The following is a 26,089-nucleotide window of genomic DNA, read 5'->3' on the forward strand; positions in this document are numbered from 1 at the left end:
AGGTGATGCCACGGTTCTGGGTCAACTCCTTCTCTTTGTCAGCGTCTTCGGACTGACGGGCTTGTGTCCATGCCTCCTTGAGCATCAGCTTCGCGTTTCGGCACAGCTGATCCGAGAGGCGAAAGTCACGGAGGCCGACGACGAACGGTCGCGTACGAGCCTTTCCTCGACAGCAGCTGACTGGTAGTTGCAGCGCTTCACCATTCTGCACAGTTCCGCGTAGTACGTGTCGACGCATTCGCCGGGTAGCTGAACACGCCTGTGGAACCGCGACGACTCGTAGAGCTCGTTGGCCGGGTGCACGAAGTGCTCAGGGAAGCGGGCGGCAACAACTTGGTACGAGGCGAGCGACTGGGCGTCGAGCGAGAACGTCTCGAGAAGCGGACGGCCTCTGGGCCCATGCAGTACAGTAGCGAGCGTACCTGCACGTCTTCCGACGCTTTTGTCAGTCCCGAAACCGCGGTGAAGTCTTCGTAGCAGCTGAGCCATGTCGACCATGTTGCCGGGTTCGCGAAGTCGAACGATGCGGTGGCTGAAGGTTGACGCCGTACAGTTTTGGCGGCTCGCCGGTCTCGAGGTCCATCGTGCTACCGTTCCGTCGTGGTAAGGCCTAGGGCTGGGGGGCGTTATTCCTACGCTCCGAACTTACTGTCACGCGATGTCATCCCACTTCTGACAGTCGGCTGCAGAGGCAGTCGGCTGCAGAGTGTATTCGTCCGGACTTGTATATAATGTCGAATTCTTGAACCTCAGACTCCATCGTGCGAGACGACCTGAATGTTCCTTCAAGTTAGCTAGCCAACATTAGGCGTGATGGTCACTGACAACTTTGAAGGGCCTGCCATAGAGGTAGGGGCGAAACTTTGACGTAGCCCAGAGGATGGCAAGGCATTCCTTTTCTGTTGTCTTTTGTTTTCTGTTGGCTAGCATAACTGATAACCCTTTCAAGCCCGTCAGTCTTTTGCACAAGGACGGCACGAGTTCTACGCTGCTTGCGTCGGTGTGTATTTCCGTATCGGCGCAATGGTCGAAATGCGCAAATATGGGTGGCGTTTAAGTTCTTGAAAGGCCACTTGCGCCGTTTCCCACCTGAATTCCACGTTATTCTTCGTGAGAAGCGCAGTGGTTCGGCGATCCGTGAAAAGTTTTTGACGAAGCGTCTGCAGCGCATAAGCCGAGACATCGGCGCACGGCCTTCTTGTCGGTGGGCGGCGCGAAGTCGGCGATGGCAGCTGTTTTCCGCGGGTCTGGGCGCACTCCAGACTTGCTGATCACATGACCCAGAAACAAGAGCTCGTCGTCACTTTTCTGGCACTTTTCGGCACTTTTCTGGCTTCAGGGTCAGTCCAGAGGTCTTGATTGCTTGAAGTACTGCCTCAAGCCGCCTGAGATGCTCGTCGAAGGTCGAGGAAAACACGACGACGTCGTCCTTGCGGCAAACACAACGACATCGTCCAAGTACACAAGGCACGTCTGCCACTTCAATCCGGCCAATACGGTGTCCATGACGCGCTGGAACGTCGCAGGGGCCAAGCAAAAACCGAAAGGCATGACTTTGAACTCAAAGAGGCCATCGGGTGTTATAAAAGCGGTCTTTTCTCGGTCTCTTTCGTCTACTTCGATCTGCCAATAGCCGGTCTTGAGGTCCATCGACGAAAAGTATGTCTCGTTGTGAAGTCGATCCAGGGAGTCATCTATTCGTTTGAGGGGGTACACGTCCTTCTTCGTGATTTTGTTCAGGCGCCGATAATCAACGCAGAAGCGCAGTGTCCCGTCCTTCTTCTTCACTAACACCACGGACTCTTGGACGGCTGGATGGTTGTCCCGTAGCATCTCGTCGACTTGTTTCTTTACCGGGAAACTGAAAGTCAAACTACAGCAATACGCTGATAGTGGCGAACAGAGTGTCGACCGTCGAGAAAACTGACAAGCGGTCAAGCACGTCGGCTTTTATACAGGCGCTATTGAACTTTTCAGCGATATCTCTGGTGGCGGCGTTATCTCTCGACAAAGCTGGAACATTCGCGTGCGGTGCGCAATCTTGACAAAACGATCTACTACAATAGCGAAGCTTCTCGAACACTGCTTCGCGGACATCGTCGAGCGTTATAACCGTCCTTGCTGGTCAAACCCGACTACATCAAAATAAAACAAGAAGTGGGCGTGGCAATATTAAGGGTGTCTCCCACTGCCACTTTGTTACATAGAGGTCGCAAATACATGTGCTTTTATGGAGTAACGGTAGGGAATAGAACAACTTCGTAATATCAAGGAATTCTTTGTATGGAGGTCCGTTATGGGCAGGTTTAACTGTATAAACTTAGTTGGTGTTTAGATTACTGCTGCTGGTGGTGCGCTGTAGTCGTTTCAATGGTGGCGACACTGTAAGGCCTGGCCACGAAACACGCAACATGCTACAGGTTTGGATGTATTCATTCCTTGGGTTCTTGGTAAAGTGAAGTGCAATAGATGGGACAGAAAACTGAGACAGACATGATGAGCGCTCACTTTTCTGTGCCGTTTATTGCACTTCACTTTACTAAGTATGTATGCATCACCGACTGGCTCAAACTTCTACTCTTCTAAAGAATACTTTGGTACTCTTTGTAAACAACACAAGTTTTGGTTTGGTTGCCGGAGATGTGAACGTAATGGACAACGCTGGTAGCGGCACCTGATGATGCAGAGCTCAACCAAAGACCCGCAAAGCTTAACATTGCAGTGATTATCCGCTTTACTGACTATCTGTAAAGTATTGAGAGTGAGGTATTAACAACTCACAGCACTCTCAATTTTGACAAGAATGGTTTTGACAAGAATGGCAGTGCAACAAAAAGAATTCGTAATTATTGTAGTTGCACAGAATACCACAAGGTGTCACTACTGACTCTGCCGCTGCGATCAACAGCTCTGGTAATGGTATCCACAAACGTTAGCAAGTCTATGGACAAACTAAAGCTCTCTACTGCCATAATTGTGCTGCATAGTGGATAGACGAGTGCTTCAGCTCTTTCCATGATGTGGTAGTGTCTGCATTGACATGTGGGATCAACGCAGTTCCACATTCTGTTGAATTAATGTCCGTGTGTGTGCTGTACATACGTGGTATTCTATACACCAGAGCACGCCAGTCTTGCGCCCAGGCTGTTGGTGAGCTGAATGGATACTCTCGCACCCACACCACATTGCGCTGGGCCGCCAGGGAAGGCAAGGCATGCGTGTGTGCGCCAACTAAACATGGCAAGCTGCAACTCTGAGGCTTTGAAGTGCGAAAAAGTACCCGTTCACACCGCTTCCATGTATAAGAGCTCCTCTGGGAATTACTGCGTCGTTTGTGGATGCCAAAACAAGCAGCGCAGCGGGAGGATATTACCAATATTACTAGCGCTGTCTGTGACGATTGCAACACTCCACGGGAATCGTGCTGGTGCCGTGTTTTCAGCTTCGCTACCAGTTTCAGCTTCGCTACCACCCCTGGTGTCATGCAAGCACACCAGTGCGACAAAGTTTCCTGTGCATGTCGCTGGGTGGAGCTAGGCCTCCGCTATACATGTTTCCCTCAACCAACCCGGCGTGGCGTGCCAGTCATGTGACCCGTGCTGCTGACCAATCATCCTTTTCCCCTCCATAAAAACCGCCTGCAATAAACGTGGGTCTCCCGCCAGTCTCTCCGAAGCTCGGTCTATGAGTCGTCACGCTACGCGCCCTCCCGTCGGTTGCGTTGCGCTCCTGCCTATACAACACATGGCGTCGATATAACAACGCGCAGCGGCGGAGGAAGCTTTTACTGGAGGAGAAAAAGTGAGACAGATTCGTCCCATTATCACTGAAAGGGTTAACTGCTTTCACATAATGGCAACCTCACCAGCTGAATATGATAAGTAACTAGGAGCATGACATATAATCCAATATAATGTCAGTACAACACAAAGAGAACATAACACACAAACAACATAACACGTACAATGTACCGTGAATGTAGCGTCATTGACGTCCGCCTCACCAGGAGGAAGTCCTGAGGAACGAGCCGCGGAATTGCACCCACGAACCTCCTCGAGAGCTGTCCATCATGACCATGCCAAACCTCAAAAGATTGAAAGTGCTCTACATTGGACACCGGCCTGACCTCGCTCCACCAGTAGAGTGGCCTAGAATAGGGATAGTGTCCAAGCGCAGCGCGATTATGGGAGCAGACCGTAAACGTGCTGCAAAGAAAAAGTTCAGTGATCCAAAGATAACCAGGAGAACATAGCAGATATGCACATAGTAAGTGGCTAGCTAATGCTAACGTTTTGCACTCTTCATATTCTTTATTTTATTTCATACGTTCGATTTGTTTTGCAAGACTGCTTCCTGTGCTAAGCTGCTTTATTATTAAGGTGAAAGCTTTAATAATAAAACATGTGAAACGGAATGTATTTGCCGGCGTATTCACCAAAATTGGCATAGAAGGGCAGGAATGAATGCTTAACGTGACTAATAGGTCATGGCATCAATAACTGGACATGCTTGCCATTTGCATAATGATAAAAACGCACAAGGTCCTTTATGCTATCACCTAAGACAACTCAAAGGCCATCTTCTTTTTATTCATTCGATGTATTAATCCTCCGAAAGCTTTCTGCCCCCACCTTGTTTTGCACTGCTTCCGTGAGCAGCCAACTAATCACAAAAGCAGTGCAAAGTGACGATTTAATGCGATCACGTTGCAGATTTTGGCGGTCTGTGAGGTCACAATGTCATCATCACATGATGATTTTTTGCATTACTCGTGCTTACGCAGCCGCCGACTGTCAATTTTCGCGTTTGATGAGACATCCAACGTTTTTGCCTTAATAACATGACGTGTGACGCAAACCCCCGCCTTCTTTAGCCAGAAATTATACTGAAGGTGTGTGGTCTGACGATTTGTCTCCGTCAGATGATGAAAACGTGGTGGTCACCAATCTCTGTCTCAACACATCGAACTTACCCATAGATTATGAAGAAGTGAGTGCATAGTTAAATGATATGTGAAAAAAAAAATATGGGAAAGAAGCAAGACAAACCAAAATAGATGAAACCATAACATTGCATCATTGTGCATGCCTCACTTCATATTATGAGCGAACACCCGAAAACAGAAGTGATTCTCAGCTCAGAGTGTCTGTGGGACAAAAGGGGCTTGCTTTACTCATCTGGCCATCTCTTTATATTTGTTAGAGATTTGAAAATCCTCTTCACATGCTCTTTCAATATCGAGAGCTTCAGCATGAAGCGGGATGGGTGATTGAGCTCATCAGGAAAAAGCGGGAAATTGCGTTCGGGTGCCACGTATGTAACTACTCGTCTAATATTTTTTTATAAAGTCTCTGAACCGCGCGAGCGCTAACTGCCATAAACCTTCAAAGTATGTGAAGTTAAGCCTCTGTACATGAGCATGAGTTGTTTGAATCTGTTTTCATTTGGTATGGTGAACCAGTGCACGCATCTCGCACAAACATTTCCTACTGATGTAAAGCGATCGATTCCTGTAGATATAAGCAAGACCGGCGCATAAGTGGCCCCAGCTGGCCCAGAAACATCCAGTCTCTATACCGCTTTCTAGGGTTTATATCTTATCGCATGCTGCATTTTTTTCAGGCTAGGTAGACAGGAGATCTCAGTGTTCGAACAATTTCTAAAGTGATTGAAATAACCCCTTCACATTTGTAAAATGCTTACCACCACTTTTGTTCAGGCAGCTGTTTAACTTGTACAGCAAGAATGCGGATATCTATATCTTTAATTTAATGATATCTGGATATCTGTAAAGCATTTTTGTATATTACGCCTTTTATGCACAAGCTTCTGAAATAAAGTTTGTTTACCTCGCACTGCTTTTCTATCAAATGTCTGAATTTAACACAAGCTCTGCGCATGGTGCACCTTGTTGCTGTACTCTTTCTCTTGTTTTCCTTACTCCTTCTTAATGCACTCTGTTCATAATAACGTAGTAGTCGAGGCTAACAAATAGTCGAACAAGGACATAGTCATATGGCTGTAAACCACTGGCGACCGTGGGTACAAAGCTCGAAGTGGTGAGCGAAGCTGTCACTACACTTAAGTGTTTCAGTTGACTGCGTGAGTAATTTACTTTTTCATTACTCTTGATTCTTGCATGCATGATGATATTGCCCACTTACCCATGGGAAAAAGGTTGTGTCGTTCCTCCCTTATGCGTGTTCATTTTATGCGTTTTTACGCATGCACAGTTACACCGTTTCCGAACTTTTGCATCAGAACATAGGCCATGCTGATGCCGCCTGACACATGATTTTTTGCATTCTGTTGTTGCCCCTGCACTAACACAGTACTTAAAGATGGATAAGCTCCATTCCACACTGCATTATTAAAGTTAAGTAGACTTCAAGTGCCCAATGTAGAAAGTCAGCGCAAAAAGCTACAACGCATAGCAGACGCCCCTCGCTTTCCGCACGCTTCTCGAGTGCAGGAAGCCCACGGGTTCAGCACGGAGGTTCACTGCAAAAGGCCCATGCGGGAGCTGGCGCTTTGGACACTCACCCAGTGTTCTAGGTCACTCTACTGCCAGGCAGCGCTGCTGGCGCCATCGCGCGATCACGGCGCCACCTCTCACTCAGCGGCCTCACTATGATGTGTCCTTTGTGTTTTTTTCCGCGCTCCCATTCGCTGAACCAAGAAAATGTGTGTACTCCTTTCTTCGTCCCCGTTTGTTATCGCGCAAGTACTACAATGAACACAGACACAGTACACACAGTCGAGCAAACAAACACGTGGCCATTTATTAACTGCTTTTACATGACGGCAAGCTTGCCAGCTGGATCTAATAAATAACTACAGAAAAAAAAAGGCGAAGCTTGCACTAAGTGGTGCAAGGCTTGAAACAGCGAAGCTGGACGATGTCTAATCGGGTTGCTTCGGGTTTTTGCTAGGCTTTAGCTAGGTGATGATAGGTTTTTTTAGGTTGCTTCTCAGCGCACAGAGGTTCAACTTAAACCACAGACATGTCATGGATGTCCAAATTCCAGAGACAAAAACCCGCGATGAAACCGAGCGTCCGCACCTCTCGTAGATTTACCGGCATGTCGTCGTTCGTGTAGGGTTTCCATCTCTTCGGGTCTTCTTCCCGTTCCCTAGTATTCCCTCGTTGTACATACCGCCGAAGCACTCCGTACAGATACTTCAGCGAAGCTGAAACATGCGGTCACGATGTTATCACGTGGTTAATCCCGACGGTTTAATAAAGCGTTTCTCAATTACTGGTTACGTCACTCTTACCCCTTTGAGGGATAATGGGACAAATCTGTCCCACTTTTTCTTCTTCAGTAAAAGCTTCGTCTGCCATTGCACGTTGCCATCAGCGACATGATTTTCTGCTGCAATGGGTGAGAAACATTTAGGAAGCCAAGAAAAAATATTTCATACGTTCACAGTACGTGGTATCGGTGATACGTTGAGTCTAAATTTGTTTTGTTCTGTAGAAATTTTTTAAAACGGCTGTTCTATTGCTTGCACGATAGCTAAAGTTCTAGATTTATGGTTTGTTTCTTCTTTTCTGAATTTCGAAAGCAGTAGTTCTAGCATAAAACTATAGATTTTGTTTCAAAATTGGAGCAGTATATCGGCCAGTAATCGTGTCATAATGCACTTGGAATGAAAAATGAAGCAGTTCCTTGCTGAGCCTAATTACATAACAGGCACGCGTAAATGTTTTTTTCAAGTTCGATGGGCATTATTATGTCAATAGACAGCGCTTCAAGATAAAGAAGGCACCGAAATTCATTTTAGTCCTTTCTTACAACTGTGCTACCAGTGGCATTGAGACCAAAAGCTGTGGCTAAGATGTTGTTCCTGAAATGGAGGCCCCTAAAGAAAGGAATGACGAGATCGATGCTCTAGAAAGTCAGGAAGCGAAAGAGAACACGAATATACAAAGGCTAAGAGAAAAGCTAATACCTCAGACCTGGACGGAGTTCATGAATGCAGTGATTCCACTCCTGCGCCAACTGCGCCAAAGTGCGCCAAATTGTATTTACTGCGCCATCCTGATAATATCGACGAAATTTGCGCCAAACTGCGCCAAAGTCTCGGGCTTGGGGGCGTCTATCACCGGCAATCGCACCGCCGGCGCGTCAGAACATGTGCAGCTCGATCTTGGGGCTGCCAATGAAGTCGCAATCATGGACCAAGAATTATTCCGCTGAATAAATAGCGCTCGCGCGTGCGTTCCGAGTAAGCCACGATGCCATGCACGGTGCCGACGCAGCTTCTGTTCTCCAAGTCGGCTGGACAGCAAAACGTGCTCTCCGCAGAGGCTCGTGACGTCTAGGCCTATCGGTAGCGAGAAAGTGCGACGGCGATTCATCGGCGGACGTCGTCTGTTCCAGAAACGCTGCTGATAGCTCGTTTCAAGCGTCGCACAGCACGTAAGGAAAGCAATGTTCAGTAATAACTACATGCGTGCTGCTAAAATGCCTGTCACTTCTCAGTGATTCCACTCCTGCGCCAACTGCGCCAAAGTGCGCCAAATTGTATTTACTGCGCCATCCTGATAATATCGACGAAAGTTGCGCCAAACTGCGCCAAAGTCTCGGGTTTGGGGCCGTCTGTCACCGGCAATCGCACGGCCCGCGTCAGAACATGTGCAGCTTGATCTTGGGGCTGCCAAAGTCGCAACCATGGACGAAGAATTATTCCGCTGAATAAATAGCGCTCGCGCGTGCGTCCCGAATAAGCCACGATGCCATGCACGGTGCCGACGCAGCTTCTGTTCTGCAAGTCGGCTCGACAGCAAACGCGCTCTCCGCAGAGGCTCGTGACGTCTAGGCCTCTCGGTAGCGAGAAAGTGCGACGGCGATTCATCGGTGGACGTCGTCTGTTCTAGAAACGCTGCTGACAGCTCGTTTCAAGCGTCGCACGGCACGTAAGGAAAGCAATGTTCAGTAATACTACATGTGTGCTGCTAAAATGTCTGTCACTTCTGTTTCCGGACATCGCGGAATGAAATCTGGGATCGCTAGCAGTATATGTGGAGCAATATCGAATTTTCCTGGCTTCGCGTTTATGGAAGAGCACGTGAACGGTGGAAACGCGTTCACACTTTTCCTCATATATACTTTATCCAAGGATCTTCATTCGGAAGAGCTTTTTCGTAATTGCTTATACCAGCACGTCCGAGTTTAATCACTCTGCGGTAAATACCCCCTAAAAGGCCCTGCCCTTTCGAGCTCACGTGCTAGGGTTCCAATTCGAATTTTTGCTTGCTTTTGAAAATGTCATCTCATTAATAAAAGCATATATCCTGGTCGGAGCAGCCGCAAATACGCAGCTGTCAGTAGCGGGCCCGTCGCTGACGGCCCACAGTGAAGCGGCTGCCCCATGTTACACGTCCGCCCCTCGCTTTCGGTGGTCAATAGCTGACAAGTAAAAAAAGTCAGTTTCGCTTAATAAGGGCGAAGCAATGAATGCGATACCAACAAATTGTATTGTTAAACGAAGTAAGGCTAGTAGCTAACTCTTTTCGATTCGATCTTGCGTAACTCAACAAAACACTGGTTTAAGGGAATATGGCCGCTCCAGGAACCGAAGCGTTTTCTTGCTCTGAGTTCTCTAAACACGAAGTAAGCGTTGAAAGCACAGCAAGTTTACGAGCCGTCTCCTGATGCCTCGAGATGGCGCGCGCGCAAGCGACTGCGCCCTTCGAACGATGCGGTCCCCTCCCCCCCTCCCCCTCCCTTGGCGTCCTTTCATGCTCCTTACGAAAGACGGGCGGGGCGTTTCCTCTCTGTTTGATGAGCAATCGATGGCAGGCCCGCACGCGGGAAGATGTTATCTCATGCGCTGTCCGTGCGACGGAGACAGATGGCCGCTAGCTTAATCTCCGCTTCAGCCGCGTTCGTCGCCAGCGCTCGCGAGCTTTTACCCGCGGCTAGAATGCGCATGGTGATGTTATTAATTTGGTCTTTATACAGAAAATTATGGCAATGGCGACGGCAAAAATCCGCGGAGAGCGTCCATATAATTGTTATCACAATAAACATTTAAAAAAAGTTGAGGAGCCATTTCACTCTGTGAAGTGGATGATAAGCGAAGCTGTTTCGCGCATGGCAAGGAGGTGACATGGTGGAGGACAGTTTGGTATGTAAGGCCAGGTTGTTAACGTTCAATACGCAATATTAATGCGAAAGCATCAGATGCTTTATCAAACACAAAAATTGACCGTCGGCGGCGTCAATCCATTGATGCAAAAAATAATCATGTGATGGCGTCATCATCACGTCATAGAGATCGTCAAAACTTGTGACGTCATCATGGCGTCATATGTCGTGATGTCACATGATGACGCCATCACGACATCGTCGCTTTACACTGCTTCCGTAATCGGTGCGCCGATCATGGAGCTAGCGCAAAACCAGGTGAGGTGCAGATAGCTTGCAGAGAAGGAGGGGGAGGATCAACCCGTCGATTGAGAAGAAAAAGAACCTGGCTTTCGCCTTGGAGTTTTCTTAGGGGAATGCATTAGGGACAGTGTGCCTCTTTGCCATTGAGGCACTGCTGTACATCACGGCGTTTGTCTACAATGTCTGCTGATAACCACATGGATGTATTTAGAGTGTTATTTCATAAAGTGCAATTTTATTGATCTGGTATTCTGTTTATTTGCTAGTGTCGAAAATAATCGCTGAATAGGTTAATTCAGAACACTCAACTGCATGAGCCCTTATTTTTTGATTAGCGAGTGAAGTATGGAGTTCTCCTGAGATTATTTTTTCCATGAGATTTGCAATGAATCGAAATATTTCTAGCCTTCATAAGAGCCGCATAGTAATATTCCGGTGCTTGAATGTTATTGCAATATGCTTCTGTAGTGCACTCCAGGATGTAAATTCGCTGCTCCAGAGTGCTCCCAGATGCAAAATTATCTGCTCCAAAGTGCTCCAAGATGAAAATTTTGCTGCTCCAAAGTGCTCCAAAATGGAAATTTTGCTGCTCCAAAAATTGCTCCAAATCAGAAGTCCTCGGTAGCATCACTGACTTCTGTTTCCGGACATCGTGGAATGATATCTGGGAACGCTCGCAGTAGATATATGGGAGAATATCGAAGTTTAATTGCTTAGCGTTTATGGAAGAGCACACGAACGGTTGAAACGTGTTGACACTTTTCCTCAGATATACTTTATCCATGGATCTTCATCCAGAACAGCTTTTTCGTAATTCTTTCCGCCAGCACGTCCGAGTTTGTAATCACTCTGCGGTAAATATCCCCTAAAAGGCCCTGCCCTTTCGAGCTCACGTGCTAGGGTTCCAATTCGAATTTTTTGCTTGCTTTTTAAAAATGTAATCTCATTAATAAAAGCATATATCCTGGTCGGAGCAGCCGCAAATACGCAGCTGTCAGTAGCGGGCCCGTCGCTGACGGCCCACAGTGAAGCGGCTACCCCATGTTACACGTCCGCCCCTCGCTTTCGGTGGTCAATAGCTGACGGGTAAAAAAACTCAGTTTCGCTTAAGGGCGAAGCAATGATGGCGATACCAACAAACTGTATTGTTAAACGAAGTAAGGCTAGTAGCTAACTCTTTTGGATCCGATCTCGTGTAACTCAACAAAACGCTGGTTTAAGGGAATATGGCCGCTCCAGGAACCGAAGCGTTTTCTTGCTCTGAGTTCTCTAAACGCGAAGTAAGCGTTGAGAGCACAGCAAGTTTACGAGCCGTCTCCTGATGCCTCGAGATAGCGAGCGCGCAAGCGACTGCGCCCTTCGAACGATGCGCCCCCCCCCCTTCCCCGCTGGCGTCCCGCCATGCTCCTTACGAAAGACGGGAGGGGCGTTTCCTCTCTGTTTGATGAGCATTCGACGGCAGGCCCGCACGCGGCAAGATGTTATCTCATGCGCTGTCCGTGCGACGGAGACTGACGGCCGGCTAGTTTAATCTCCGCTTCAGTTGCATTCGTCGCCAGCGCTCGCGAGCTTTTACCCGCGGCTAGAATGCACGTGGTGATGTTATTAATTTGGACTTTATACGGAAAATTACAGCAACGGCGACGGCAAAAATCCGCCGAGAGTGTCCATATAATTGCTATCGCAATAAAAATTTTTAAAAAGTTGAGGAGCCATTTCACTCTTGAAGTGGATGATAAGCGAAGCTGTTTCGTGCATGGCACACAGGTGACATGGTGGAGGACAGTTTGGTATGTAAGGCCAGGCTGTTAACGTTCAATACGCAATATTAATGCGAAAGCCTTAGATGCTTTATCAAACACGAAGATTGACCGTCGGCGGCGTCAGTCGATTGATACTAAAAATAATCATCATGTGATGGCATCATCATTGCGTTATAGATCGTCAAAACTTGTGACGTCATCATGGCGTAATATATCGTCATGTCACGTGATGACGCCATCACATGACATCGTCACTTTACACTGCTTCCGTGATCGGTGCGCTGATCATGGAGCTAGCGCAAACCAGCTGAGGTGCAGAAAGCTTGCAGAGAGAGAGGGGGAGGATCAACCCATCGATCGAGAGAAAAAGAACCTGGCTTTCGCCTTGGGGTTGTCTTAGGGGAATGCATCAGGGACAGTGTGGCTCTTTGGCATTGAGGCACTGCTGTACATCACGGCGTTTGTCTACCATGTCTGCTGATAACCACATAGATGTATTTAGAGTGTTATTTCGTAAAGTGTAATTATCTTGATCCGATATTTTGTTTATTTGCTACTGTCGAAATAATCGCCGAAGAGGTAATCCAGAACACTCAACTGCATGAGCCCTTATTTTTTCATTAGCGAGTGAAATATGGAGTTCTCCTGAGCATAGGCGTGCGCAGGGTTCCCCATCAGGGGGGCGAAGGTTCATCGCAGCGCCCCCCCCCCCCCCACGCTACTAAGTCAATGTATGGGGCAGATTTGGTGCCCCCCCCCTCTTAGGTGACTAGAAGGGTCAATGTACGGGGCAGATTTTGCACCCCCCCCTCTTAGGTGATTAGGGGGAAAGGCGCCCCCCCCTGCCCCCCCCCCCCTGTGCGCACGCCTATGCTTCTGAGATGATTTTTTCCATGAGATTTGCAATGAATCGAAATATTTCTAGCCTTCATAAGAGCCCATAATAGTACTCAGGTGCTTGAATGTTAATGCAAAATTATCTGCTCCAAATGCTCCAAGATGAAAACTTTGCTGCTCCAAAGTGCTCCAAAACGGAAATTTTGCTGCTCCAAAGTGCTCCAAGATGAAATTTTGCTGCTCCAAAGTGCTCCAAAACGGAAATTTTGCTGCTCCAAAAATTGCTCCAAATCAGAAGTCCTCGGTAGCATCACTGTGAATGTATTTATAGGATACAGTGCATTCGGTGACACCTAACTGATGTGGCTTGCCTTGATTCATAGCCGCACTTTTGTATATGGGCAGAAATTCAGGCATAAGTGAGGTGTTCGTCCTTATCTACACCGACAGAAGAGATGGAAAGGAGCTAAAACGGTTGGTGTATGCGAAGAGCTCAGACAGACCCGCTGGCACAGTACAGCAGGCGAAGGCGCACATCGTTTACGGCAGCTGGAAATTAGTTGCGCCAGAAGGTTTTTTGCACAGTTTCTGAAGTGCCCCTCTGTACCACTTGCTTTGAGCGTTTTCGTGCAAGAAAATTGGCGAAAGGATTAAAGTGTGGTGCGCTCATGAGACAATGGGACAGGTGTTGTTCCACTTTTCAAAAGACACGTCATGGGTCAACGGGACACATACGTCCCTTTTTTTTCTCGTAAACTAATGGTCGTATTTTGTTGAAAATTGCTTCATACTATTTCTAAGCACGTTATTTAGAGATTCCGCAGGCATATTTTTGTTGTCGCGTGAAAAATATATATGAACTCATAAAGGTTTAATTGGTGTTTGCTGCCTGTCTGTTGCCTTCTTCATTTTTATATTACGAGTGGTGAGTATGTGGTGGGATATGCCCAATTTCTGTGGCACTTACCCATTCACAATGATGAAAGTCTTTGTACACATGTAGCTTTTATGGCCGGCATGAACAGCTTCGCTGTTAAATTCAACATAACGCCAATACAACACAAAGAGAACATAACACATACAATGTGTCACGAATGTGGTGTCGCCATCGTCTGACTCACCATGGGAACTAGCCATGGTATTGCACCCACAGACCTCCCCGAGAACAGTCCTTGTTGACCATGCCAAACCCCAAACAGAGGGAAAGTGCCCAGCATCGCACGCCGGCGTAACCTCGCACCTGCCAGATGGCGTTGTTGGTGCCACCACGCCAGGGAGCCTACATGACCGGCCGTTTTTAGGGTGGAGACATCTTAATAAGTGCCTTCAAGAAACTCACCCAAAACCAGCGGGCAATGGGACACGCTGTTGCCAGCTTCCACCAACTTCAGCATAGTGTGCTCCGCCATATTGGGGCCAGCCGCCGCTCCCTCCAGCTACGCGAAGCACTCTTGCTCTCCAGAAGGGTTACTCGTGATCTGCACGGCTAGCAGTGACTTGCCGTGATTCAAAGGCCCTTTTCCAGGCGAAAGCCTTAGATGCATCCACGCGAAATGTAACCGTCGTTGGCGTCCAGCGTCGGTGTCAACACGAGTGATACATCATTTAGCAATACCATGGTGTATGACACCAAAGTATGACGGCATCATGAGAATCACTATGACGTAACACGTATGCTGATATTGCCACACACTGTCGGCGGCGGTGTCAACAAAAATGATTCAAGAAAACGGAATAAAGGTAGGCCAGAGGTCACGTGCTGGATAGGTGAATGCATGCGAGCCGACGGCGCATCGAAAGTCGCATGGCCTGAATGTCAATCTATGTCATCAAGGAGCCGACCGTGTGACGTCATCATGAAGTCATAGAGCTCCGAAATTTGTGACGTGATCATAACGTTTCATGATAGTTCATCACATGACCTCACATGATGACGTCATCACACGCCATCGTGGCTTGGTGAAATGTGTGCCCATCTCGGAGGCAATGCTTAACGAGAGTTGAAAATAAAAAGTTGGAAGCCTATGATCGCGGAGGAAATGCAAAAGCACGTTAGTTGCAGAAAGCTTCCGGGGTAAGGATCAATATAATCGAGCGAAATGAGAAGGCTTTCTGCTTCTTGTCATCTTAGGCAAAGGCATAAGGGGCCCTATGGCGACATAATACTGAGGTTACGCTGACGCGAACTCACGCAAGGGAGGCAACAGCTCAGACTAGCGAGCGCGTCTCCGTACGGACGCGCGGACGCGTCCCATTTGTAGGCTTCCTATTCGCAATGCGTGGACGCAGCAACGACAACTTCGGTTATCTATGCATTCGCGAACACCGTTAAAGACATATAGCGTGTGCTGCAGCAAAAAACAGTGAACGAAATACGCAGTATTCACAGAGCAAATACGACGCACTCTCCCACCCGTCTCGCTTCACTTGAGCCAGCCAGAGTTGTCGTCGGCCAGGGCTCGCTGGGAAGCGGAACATTCGCATGCCCTTTCTGTTGTGGATAGTGCAGAGCGGTACGCAGCATCCAGGGCTTCACCGGCAGTGTTTAGCACGCTACCGCAACGCTCAACGCCATATTGTCGAGAACTAAACGCAACCGGGAGTAGACGCAATGCGGACACCAAGATGCATAGTTTTCTGTGCGCCGCCATATGGGGCCAGCCGCTGCTCCCAGCGCGGCGTTGCTGTCTGGCAACACTGTTTTGGTGGGCGGCGGTGTGTTGGCGGCACAGTGGGTCAAAGGCTGACATCACCCTAAAACGGCCGGTCATGTAGGCTCCCTACCGCGCTAGAGTTACTGTATATGCTACCTATGCTAACTACGACTTGTGGACGCCGTGAGGTCAAAACGACTTTGCAGGGGGTGGTAGCACCCCTCACAGTTGTCAATGCTTTTATTGTCACTTTTCGAGAGGCCACTTTACAAATGATTAAAACAAAAACTGTTCAGCAGATCTAATAGTGCAGCTGCGGCAAGGCTGATTGAAATTGTCCCCTCTGTTCGACAACAAGAACAAAGTCATAGTCTCTGGGAAGATGTTGCACATTGAATCAAGCTGTTATAACTGATATTTATACTCTTGCGGGCTCCTTCGCCAATCACCACACTAGATAAGTGCCGTGGTTTGATGGTCAAAGAGAACAGGCACTCGCAATGCTCAACTCAGCAGATGAAACAGTAGTGCTGATGACATGGCAGAAATTTGTTTGTGACGTCACTGGTATTTGCAGTCATGTGAATACCAGTGTTTACTATGCTAGTATCTGTTTATGAGCAGGTCGAGCACATCACAAGGCCGACATTGCTCTTTGAAATCGAAATTGGCACCGGTCATCATATACGGGCATATAATTTAAAATTTGTCTCGTGCTGGTGCAAATGAGTTTCTTTGCCACAAGTGGCCAAGTTAATAGCCACTAATTAGGAGCAAAAAAAAAAAATAATAAAAACAGGCTCACAAATTTTGTGTTCTCACTCTTTTAATACAATTACGTAGTGTAAAACTAATATGCACAAATCGAACTGCAAGCATTAAACATGCATGTTGGTCACTTTTCGTGAAATTGTTTGACTGCGCACAACTGTGTGTAATATCAGCTTAGTAAAGCACTTATAGATTATTCAAATGTGCAATGTCTTCAGTGGGCTGGGGCATTGAACAAGTTGGTTATTGCAGTATGCCTGTAATTGTGAATGGATGAATTTTGATACCAGCACAATTACTGTGAAGTGGAGGAAGGAAAAAGGTTAGAGCCACCAAAGCCAACAGCCTGTCACGTGACGGGACTGTCACTCCCTCCTAGTGTTTTTTCCTTCCTCCATGCACACTCCTGTTCTGCAGGCAAAGTTATGAATGCACACAACGAGGGATTCTTTGGGAAGAGAGGTGGGCTTGACTTGGCGCTTGAACCACTCTCGTTTGATTTGAGAATTTTCACATTGCTGCTGTTAAAATTGTTTAATAAAAAATGTCTAATTGATTAAACAGAAGGGGGCATCAATTAACTGCTTTGCCATCCTCACATGTTATCCAAACAAGATTCGGGGGAGGCTTGAAGTGAGCACTGTTCCACCAATTTTCATATTCTGGCTTAGAAACTTGTGAATAAGAATAACGCAACTCACTGGGGGCTATAAAACTGCAAGAATGAATTTAAAGTCCCATAGAAAGTGTCATTATTGTTTGTTTGTTTGTTTTTTCAGACATTAAAGTATTGGGCCATGTCAGCTCTCCCTTTGTGGCCTTCTACGCTGTTGGCCTTGTCCTCGACAGCCAAGAAACATATCTAGTCAAGTTTGGTCTTCTCTTTATTATGGGCCTAGCCACCATGTTCCTCTCCAAGTGAGTCATTTGCATTAAAGTTGCAGTGGCCATTTTTAATCAGCTATTCTAAGTTGGCTGCCACTCGGATGCAGGCTCTAGCAATCTCATTGGACTACCTGAGCAAATATATTAGCAGGCAAGCATTACTTGTGGCAGTCATGCCTATAGAATGGCTACCGGAATGGGCATTTGTTGTATGTCAACTTCTGCTTATGGCACAGAATGTGAAGGCCCTTCTTGTACGGACACTCATGTAATTCGGCACTAATCTGCTGCAATGCCAAAGGGGTTCGTCACATAAGGTCAGTGTTGTCACTCAACTTCATATCATCAAAGCATTGTTAAATGGAAGTGTGACCTTTTAGGCAAAGTGGAGGTGCAGAAGGACTTTTTCTTTACAGGAAACTGCCACAAGAATCTTTATATAATACGGCAGTATGAAAGCTAATCTTAATAGCCTAAACAGCAATCAGTTTTGTTATGTTGAGATCCAGCGACCATGACATGGTGCTGTACTCTTCACGAGTGGCCATACCTCACACGTAAAGCAAATAAAAGAAACGGTAATAAGGGTTAAGGGGTGATGCTACTTAAACACATTTTTTCCTCTTTTTAATTATACATCCTAGAGCAATGAAGCATGGGCTATTTATAGAATGCTTTGTGCTGATTCCAATATATATAATATATATATATATATATATATATATATATATATATATATATATTATATATATATATATATATAGTATATATATATAGTTTTTTTTTCTCAAGTTGCCGTTGCATGTTTTTTGTTCTACAAATGACAAATTGTAAAAAATAGGCCTTTGCCCCCTCCCTCCTCTTTCTTAATCATTAACTTCAATATTTGTTGACCTCCTGCGCCAACTGTGCCAAAGTGCGCCAAATTGGACTTGCTGCGCCATCCTGATAGTATCGACGAAAATTGCGCCATACTGCGCCAGAGCTTCGGGTTTGAGGGCATCTATCACTAGCAATCACATTACCGGCGTGCCAAAACATGTGCAGGCTTAATCTTGGGGCCGCAAAGTCACAACCACGGACCAAGAATTATTTCCACTGAATAAACAGCGCTCATGCGGCGTCCCGAGTAAGCCACAATGCCATGCACGATGCTTATGCAGGTTCTGTTGTGCAAGTCGGCTGGACGGCAAAACGCGCTCTCTGCAGAGGCTTGTGACATCTAGGCCAATCAGTAGCGAGATAGTGTGGCAGTGATTCATCACTGCAGCGAACGTCGTCCGTTCCAGAAACACTGCTGATCACTCTCGAATTTTTCATGCTTTGCGTCCATGGAAAAGCACGTGAAAGGAGGGAATGCGTTGATACTTTTCCTCAAATATTTTTTTTATCTATGGATCTTCATCCGAAAGAATTTTTTCGTATTTCCTTCCACCACCACATCCAGGTTTGTAATCGCTGTTGTGGTAAATACCCCCTAAAAGGCCCTACCCTTTCAAGCTCGTGAGTGCTAGGGTCCCAGTTCAAATTTTTTGCCTGCTTCTTTAAAAATGTCATCTCATATCTCATTATAAAAAGCGTGCCTCCTAGTCGGAGCAGCCACATTTCGGTTTTAATATGCGCAGCTGTCAGTAGCGGGCCCATTGCCGACAGCCCTGGTGTGGGAAGGCCCACTGTGAAGCGGCTACGCTGTGTTACACGTCTGCCTCTCGCTTTCCAAGGTCAATAGCTGACGATAAACAAACGAACCCCCCCCCCCCCCCCCCCCAGTTTTGTAAGGCGAAGCACTGAATGCAGTACGAACCAATTTTGTTGTTATACAAAGTAAGGCTAGCAGGTAACTCTTTTGGGTCCGATCTCGCGTAACTCAACATAACACTGGTTTAAGGGAATATGCCTGTTTCAGGGACCGAAGTGGTTTTCATGCTGTCAGCGCTGTCAGCTCTCTGAACGCGAAGTAAGCGTTGAGAGCGCAGCAAGTTTACGAGCCGTCTCCCGATGCCCTGAGATAGCGGGTTGCCTTCGGACTGTACCCTCGATCGACGCACGCAGCCCCCCCCCCCCTTCCGTCCCCTGGCGTCTCTTCATGCTGCTGAGGATCCCTATGAAAGACGGACGAGGCATTTCTTCTCTGTTTGATAAGCAGTCGACGGCAGGGCTCGCACGCAGGATGGTGTTATCGCATGCGACGGAGACGGCCAGCTCGTTTCGTACCTGCTTCATCCGCATTTGGTCGCCAGCACTCGCGAGATTTCACTCTCGGGTAGAACATGCGATGCGCGAGGTGATGTTATCAATTTGGGACTTGATACAGAAAGTTATGGCAATGGCGAAAACCCGTCGGGAGTGTCCTTATAATGCTATCGCAATAAAGGAAAAAAAAAAAATCGGGAGCCATTCTACTCTTTCAAGACTATCGAAGCTGTTTAGTGCGCGGTTACAGAGGTAACATGGTGGAGGCCAGTTTGGTATATAAGGCGAGATTGTTGACAGCCAGGCTGTGAACTTACAATAGTCATTATTTTTTGCACTGCCCCCTATAAACCACTAGGGGGTTTTCGGCGAACAAACGCCATGTCATAGCCATATACAGCGTCGCTGTGAAAGGAGAGTGAAGTTTTATATCGTGTAGTCCCCCGTTAAACACACTCTCGGATGCTTTTGCGCAAGCTCGACTTGAAGCGGAGGAAACCCGGCGCATGCGCGAACGATAGTCTGGAAGCACTGCGAGAATGCTTTTGCTTCAGCACAGAGAGGCCTCAGAGAGAGGGAAGGAGGTGTTGGAGGAGGTTGGCTCTCTGAGGCTAGCTAAGTGGCGCACAGCAGTACAATCGATTGAGAGGAAAAGTACCTGGCTTTCGCCTTGGAGTCGCCTTAGGGGAAAGCATTAGGGACAGTGTGGCTCTTTGGAATTGATACACAACTAGTGAAACCGACAGACAATTAAGCCAAGGAGAGCATAGGGAACAATATTTGTGGTTTCTTAACTGTATTGTAATGATTCTCACTTAAATTGAAAGAAATTAAAGTCGACGAAAAATCACCCTTTCTGTCAGTGGGATCCGGCAAGTGTGAAACACCCTCTTTTCGCTAGAGGACGTCACAGGGCATGTGATCTTCGCACGAGGTGGCGGCTGGCCAATAAACCCTCGCATGCTCCCCTACCCAAGGCATCAAGTCTGCCGGGGCGAAGCCCCCGTTATGAAAGATTGAAAGTAGAAAGTGTCCGTTCTCTGCATTATACACGACTAATAAAACTGACGGACAAGGAAAGTATAGGGGTCATTATTTGTGGTTTCTTAACTGTATTGTAATGATCATGTGCCCCGTGACACCCTCTGGCAAAAAGAGAGTGTTCCACACTCACCGCCTGGGTGCGGGCTTAACACTCCCAGGTAATAAGCACACATAAGTACGCTGCAAAAAAGTGGACAAGGAAGCCATTGTAGCTCAAGTGGTAGAGCATCAGACGCGATATTCGAAGGTTGTTTGTTCGGATCCCACCGATAGAAAGGGTGATTTTTCGTCCACTTAAATTTATTTCAATTTAAGCGAGAGTTGTTACAATACAGTTAAGAAACCACAAACAATGTCCCCTAGCTGTGCTTTCCTTGGCTTAAAGGGGTCATGAACCACTTTTCCAAGTAATGACCTCATGACCTCAGTATCGGAGTTTACTGCTCCCAATCGATTGCCGCAAAATTTCTCGAATCCATCAAGAATGAGCGGAGTTACAGGGGTTTGGGGCACGCTTTCAGCGCTTTCTCTCTTTTCTCGCGCCGACGAGCGCACTGGAAGCTACTCATGGAGGGATGGCACGGGGGAAAGAAGTTACGTCAGCGCGCGTCATGAAAACGCGATCGCTCTCCCGCTGTGATTCGCGTGCGCGAGTTGCGGCTACCGTTGTACTGAGGAGTGCGGCGCCGGCAAGTGGCAGCACCCGTGGCAAGAAGCGCATCTGATCCGAGCGCCGCTCTCGATTTACGTCGGCTATTGGCCAATAAGCATGCTATGTCTTTTGCGACGTAAACAGGCAGATCCGCGACGTCAATCGGCAGACGCCCCGGCCACCGACGAGCGTGAGAACCGGCCTCTGTTTGAAAAGAGGGCGCCTGAGGAAACGGCAACTTGGCGCTCCGCTTGTGGCCTTTACGCGGCGTGCAGACTGCAATATTTGGCTGAATAGTTCATAGCCGTGTCAGCTTTCCGCACGGTGTGTTTTTTCAACACGTCCAAGGGGTGCTTCATGACCCCTTTGAATTGTCGGTTTCACAGTTTGTGTATAATACAGAGAACGAGCCCCCTCGGACAATTCCTCTTCTTTAGCACTGAGCACTGTTGTACGTCGTGTCATTTGTCTACCACCGTCTGCTGAGAACCACGTAGATGTATTTAGAGTGCCATTTCATAAAGTACAATTTTATTGACGTGCGAAAGAGGGGTGGATTGGTGGGCATATTGCTGCATGAGTGGACAAGGCTGCGGGGAGGCCTACGCACCACCCTGGCATACGTAAGAGTTGAGGCTATGGGCTGCATAGCCGGTGCATACGTAAGAGGCATGGCCACGGACTGCTGATGGTGAGCAACGGGAACAGCTTGAGCGACCTCTTCAGCAATAACAGTGCGGAGCGTTGGTGGCAGACGAGAGGACAGCTCCTGTGTCAAAGGGGACCAAGGAAAGTTGTCGAGTGACTTCCTCGCGCATGGTAGGCCTTGATCTCCTCAAGCATCGGCGAGTGCTCGGGAACGGTACAAGGCTCGATAGTGAGTCTGCGGTGCGATGAGAACGGCCGAGTCAGGTGCGCATGCTTCTCCTCAACTCGTTATAGCTTTGACAATAGGTGACGACTTGCCGAAACGGTGCGAGGATTCTTGGCCAGGAGCATCTGAATGCGCCCTCGCTTATCACTTTGAGGATGTGCTGAATTTTGTCAGACTCGGCATGGCGGACGTTGACACTGCTACAAAGATCAATGAATGTCTTCAATGTAACTCGTGATCGTTTCGGATGAACTTTTGTGCTCGAGTGCGCAAGCGCTGTTCGGCGTGAAATTTGCGTACAGCGGGTCGGCCTAACATTTCAGCGAAAGACATCTTGAATACTGACCATGTCGGGTTGTCGCTTTTGTGGTTGGGATACCACATTTCGGCAACGTCGTGAGATAAAGTACGACATCGTCAACTTCTTGGTGTCATCCCACTTGTGCGCGCTCACCAGTTCGTAGTTAATAAAACCAGTCTTCTACGTTGGTCTCATCGGCACCGCTGAAAACCTTTGGATCCTTCAGCCGAAGAACCCGGTACCGCTGCCAGACTGGGTAGACTGAGCCGGTTGCTCTACGTTGGTTGTCATGATGGGCGAAAGTGTTCTGCTTCGCAGCTCCAGGTTCAGTTGACGGGGAACTTCAGCACCCTCCACCAATTGAGAAAAGTTTTATTGGCGGTGCGTTCTTGTGGTGAAGTCCAAATTGATAAGATCCCCCGTGCATCATATGTTCTGCCGCGGGTAAAAGTGCGCGAGCGGGGCCGACAAACGCGGCCGAAGCAGAGGTCAAATGGGCCGGCCCATTTCTGTCACTCGGAGGGTGCATGCGATAACATCACCCCGCTCGGGATGCCTGCCATCGAAGCAGACAGGAAACGCCCCGCCATCTTTAACAACCACGAAAAGACACGAGAGGGGGGGGGGTGTCGTGCGAGGAGCAACTTTGAACTTTGAATCTAAGGGCGCTCTCGTGACAGCCGTCACAGTGGGCGGCTCGTGTACCCTTCTACGTGCTGCGCTCTCAACGTGAAGTGACTATGCGGAGAGCATCTCTCCCTGGAGCAGCCGTATTCTCTTACACCAGCGTTTTGTAGTTACGCGAGATCGGATACAAGACAGCTAGCTGCCAGCCTCACTTCGTATAACACTACAATTTGCTGCTGTCCGCATTCATTGCTTCGCCCTTGCGGTGAAATGTGACTTTTTTTTTTTGGCTGCCTGTCAAGTAACAAGCCCCATAGAGGCAGCAGCAGTAAACACTACAAGCTCTCATTTGTATTACAAGGGATTGCAATTCTTTAGGAAATGGTGTCACCGAGAAGGCAGTATCTTGCAACTGATCACTTATTTGCCTCGTGCGCCCCCGATGGCGGCTCTGCGAACGCCGCTCAGGTGATGCAAGCAGGGGGATTCGGCTTTTGTAATCTGCTAGGCTGTGGCTTTAGAACAGCTGCATTTTCATTACAGTTTGCTCGCGTAGCACGGTGGCTCCTCGATACTAGGTGTATGTTCTAGTGTTGATCCTATAGATGGCCATCAGCATTACAGGAGGTTAAGAAACTTTACATTTGATGTATCTTCTATATGCCAAAGCCTCGCGATCAGGGTAGCCCCAGAGTTAATAGTATGTTGAAGTACGCTACTGAAAGCACAAACGTGTCGCCAAGCAAGTTAATGAGAGTTAACGCAGCCTTGAAAGCCCAAGCTGGATCAATTTTAGGGCTTATTTGCAACACTTGTGTTGTATAGCAGCACTTGAACGAAAATTCACACTTGGCTTACAATTGTAGTCATGAGAAACCTGTGTATAAAAACATTTGTTGACAAAATAAAACTGAAGTTTGCCGAGAAATGGTCTATTGAGGACGACTGTCGTGGATTGGGAAAGTCGGTATGGCATATTAAAATGTACTATCGGCACAGAATGAAACCCGAGCATAACCCGAGCATATGTGCGTGTACTGCAGTTTGCACCCTCTTGATTGGAGATAAATATGCTCATGCTGTTTGCCGCTCGTGCGCCACATTCATGCTTTCGATCGCGCAGTGCTGCCTTGCCGAATGTGCGTGCCTGTCAGTGGTGATGATTGGACAGCGTGCACTCACTATACCATTACTAATGCTTGGGCCACGTGCTGCGCTAATTGCAATTCTTTTGTTGCTGATACTGTGGCTTGGTAAAAAGTGGCAGAAATCGGTCAAAGGGGCCAAGAGAAGGAGCGCTATTTACCATCCTCTTCTTGGCCTGTTTTGCTGTGTATTCCTCTTCTTTATGGCTCTGTAACAAGGTTGAATGTTATTTCGTACAATGATCGCACCAGTCTCGGTCAGGACTCAACCGTTGATAGTGATTTACACCACTGTATTCCCAATACATCTTATTACGACTTTCTGATACAAAAAGACTTGTTTATTTTTTTTAGGGATTACACTAATTATGTTCAGCGTACTTTCAGACAACCGTGAACGAGTCTGAAAACATCGAGTTTATCAACGTAAGGATTAAAATGTATTGCATAAAAGAACAACAGAAAACCAGTCAGTATTTCATGACAGTGTTATGCATCCACCTTTTTTCTCGTGCCTCAACCTTTTTATTGTCTTTTCTGAATTCCAAGTACTTATGACGCACTTACTCAGCAGCTGCTAACGACGACTTAAGGGGGGACATGGTGTGTGGAGATATTTTCTGTATCTTATGTCCAAACCTGATGAAATTAAATAGACTTGTTTGGTTTTTCATGCTGATTTCAACTATACAATAATTTTCTTGTAAGGCAACTGGTTTACGAGATACACATAGCTGCCTCTCTATTGTTTCCGGAGACAATAGGAAAAAAAGCCGTTCGGCAGGAGAGTGAATATTATCAGATAGGCTAGATACTACTATATTGCAATAAGTGCAACGCTGCAAACAGTTTTCAGATCGGATCATAACTAGTCATTCTGCAGATGATCGAAATTCAATGTTTGTACCATGACTACCGTAAAGAAAAAAACAAAATCAATTTTAAGAAATCTATGAGCAGAAAATTAGAATTCTGCTCTCAACACTTTGTGATACACAGCTTGGGCTTTATGTTAAAAAAGTAATTACAGCTGTAGCGGTTCTATATCATGAGGTATCAGCTCCGACAAGCTAAATAAATGACCCAAAAAACATTTAATGTTCAGCTCGTACTCGTTGCACAGATCTAAACTGCAGATGAAATACTGATCTTAGAAGACTTCTCTTAGGCTTTACATGCGAAATAATAGCTGTAGAAGTTAATAATATAATTTAAAAATTTACTTTTTTCTTTGACGATTTTGGTCTCCACAAGCCATGTCCCCCCTTAACCTATTTGGATGACAATCGCTCATCACATAAAACTGCAAACACTGGAATGAACCGATGGAGCAGATTTGGCAACCGAGACAAGCGCGCATGCTGTATACAAACATTCCACTACTACGTAGACATATAAAAAGCCCCAACGCTGCAGTCAGGATCGAAAAGGGGCCCGGCAAGTCATTATGAGTGTGCCATGGCCATGGAACAGTAATGACGAGAAGTTCATGCCATGCATGCATATGTACACATGGATGGCTAGCAGACGAACGCTCGATTTCACTGGAGCAATTTGCTGGAACACTCAGTGCAATTGTTTTATAAGCTTTCCCACATATTTCAATAACTTGAGCAGGACATACTGGGCCGGGGCAGCATCACGCAACCTTCACGAAGAGAAGCATGCATGTGCCTGAGGCAGCATCCGATCCCTTTTCTTCACGTCACACGCGAGGGCCCCACTCAAAGATCTCAAGGCGAATTGATGAGGAAAAAGAGATAGCCGCTTGTTTGGTGATATCACTGAGCTCACTGCCCATGATCCTGAACTCCAAAACAAACAATTCTGGACTCTCTAAATAAAACAGAATATATTCCGAGTTTAAAGCGATTAAAACTACTGCACACATTTACTACAATGAAAGCTTTCTTTCTTTTTCTCCATATTTTTTTTGGTGAAGG

General features: G+C 47.2%; 1 protein-coding gene across 1 annotated transcript in view; it reads left to right on the forward strand.

Annotated features, from left to right (window-relative positions):
- The window catches only part of LOC119381022 (palmitoyltransferase ZDHHC17-like), a gene marked incomplete in the record, with an annotated part of 471,788 nt that overhangs the window by 292,141 nt on the left and 153,558 nt on the right, over nt 1-26,089 (forward strand). Inside the window, 2 exon segments of the mRNA XM_049412183.1 lie at nt 17,205-17,223; nt 17,226-17,343. Coding sequence (XP_049268140.1) covers nt 17,205-17,223; nt 17,226-17,343 — 137 coding nt within the window.

Source organism: Rhipicephalus sanguineus, chromosome 2, assembly GCF_013339695.2.
Source record: "Rhipicephalus sanguineus isolate Rsan-2018 chromosome 2, BIME_Rsan_1.4, whole genome shotgun sequence".
In the NCBI taxonomy this organism is placed as follows: Eukaryota; Metazoa; Arthropoda; class Arachnida; order Ixodida; family Ixodidae; genus Rhipicephalus; species Rhipicephalus sanguineus.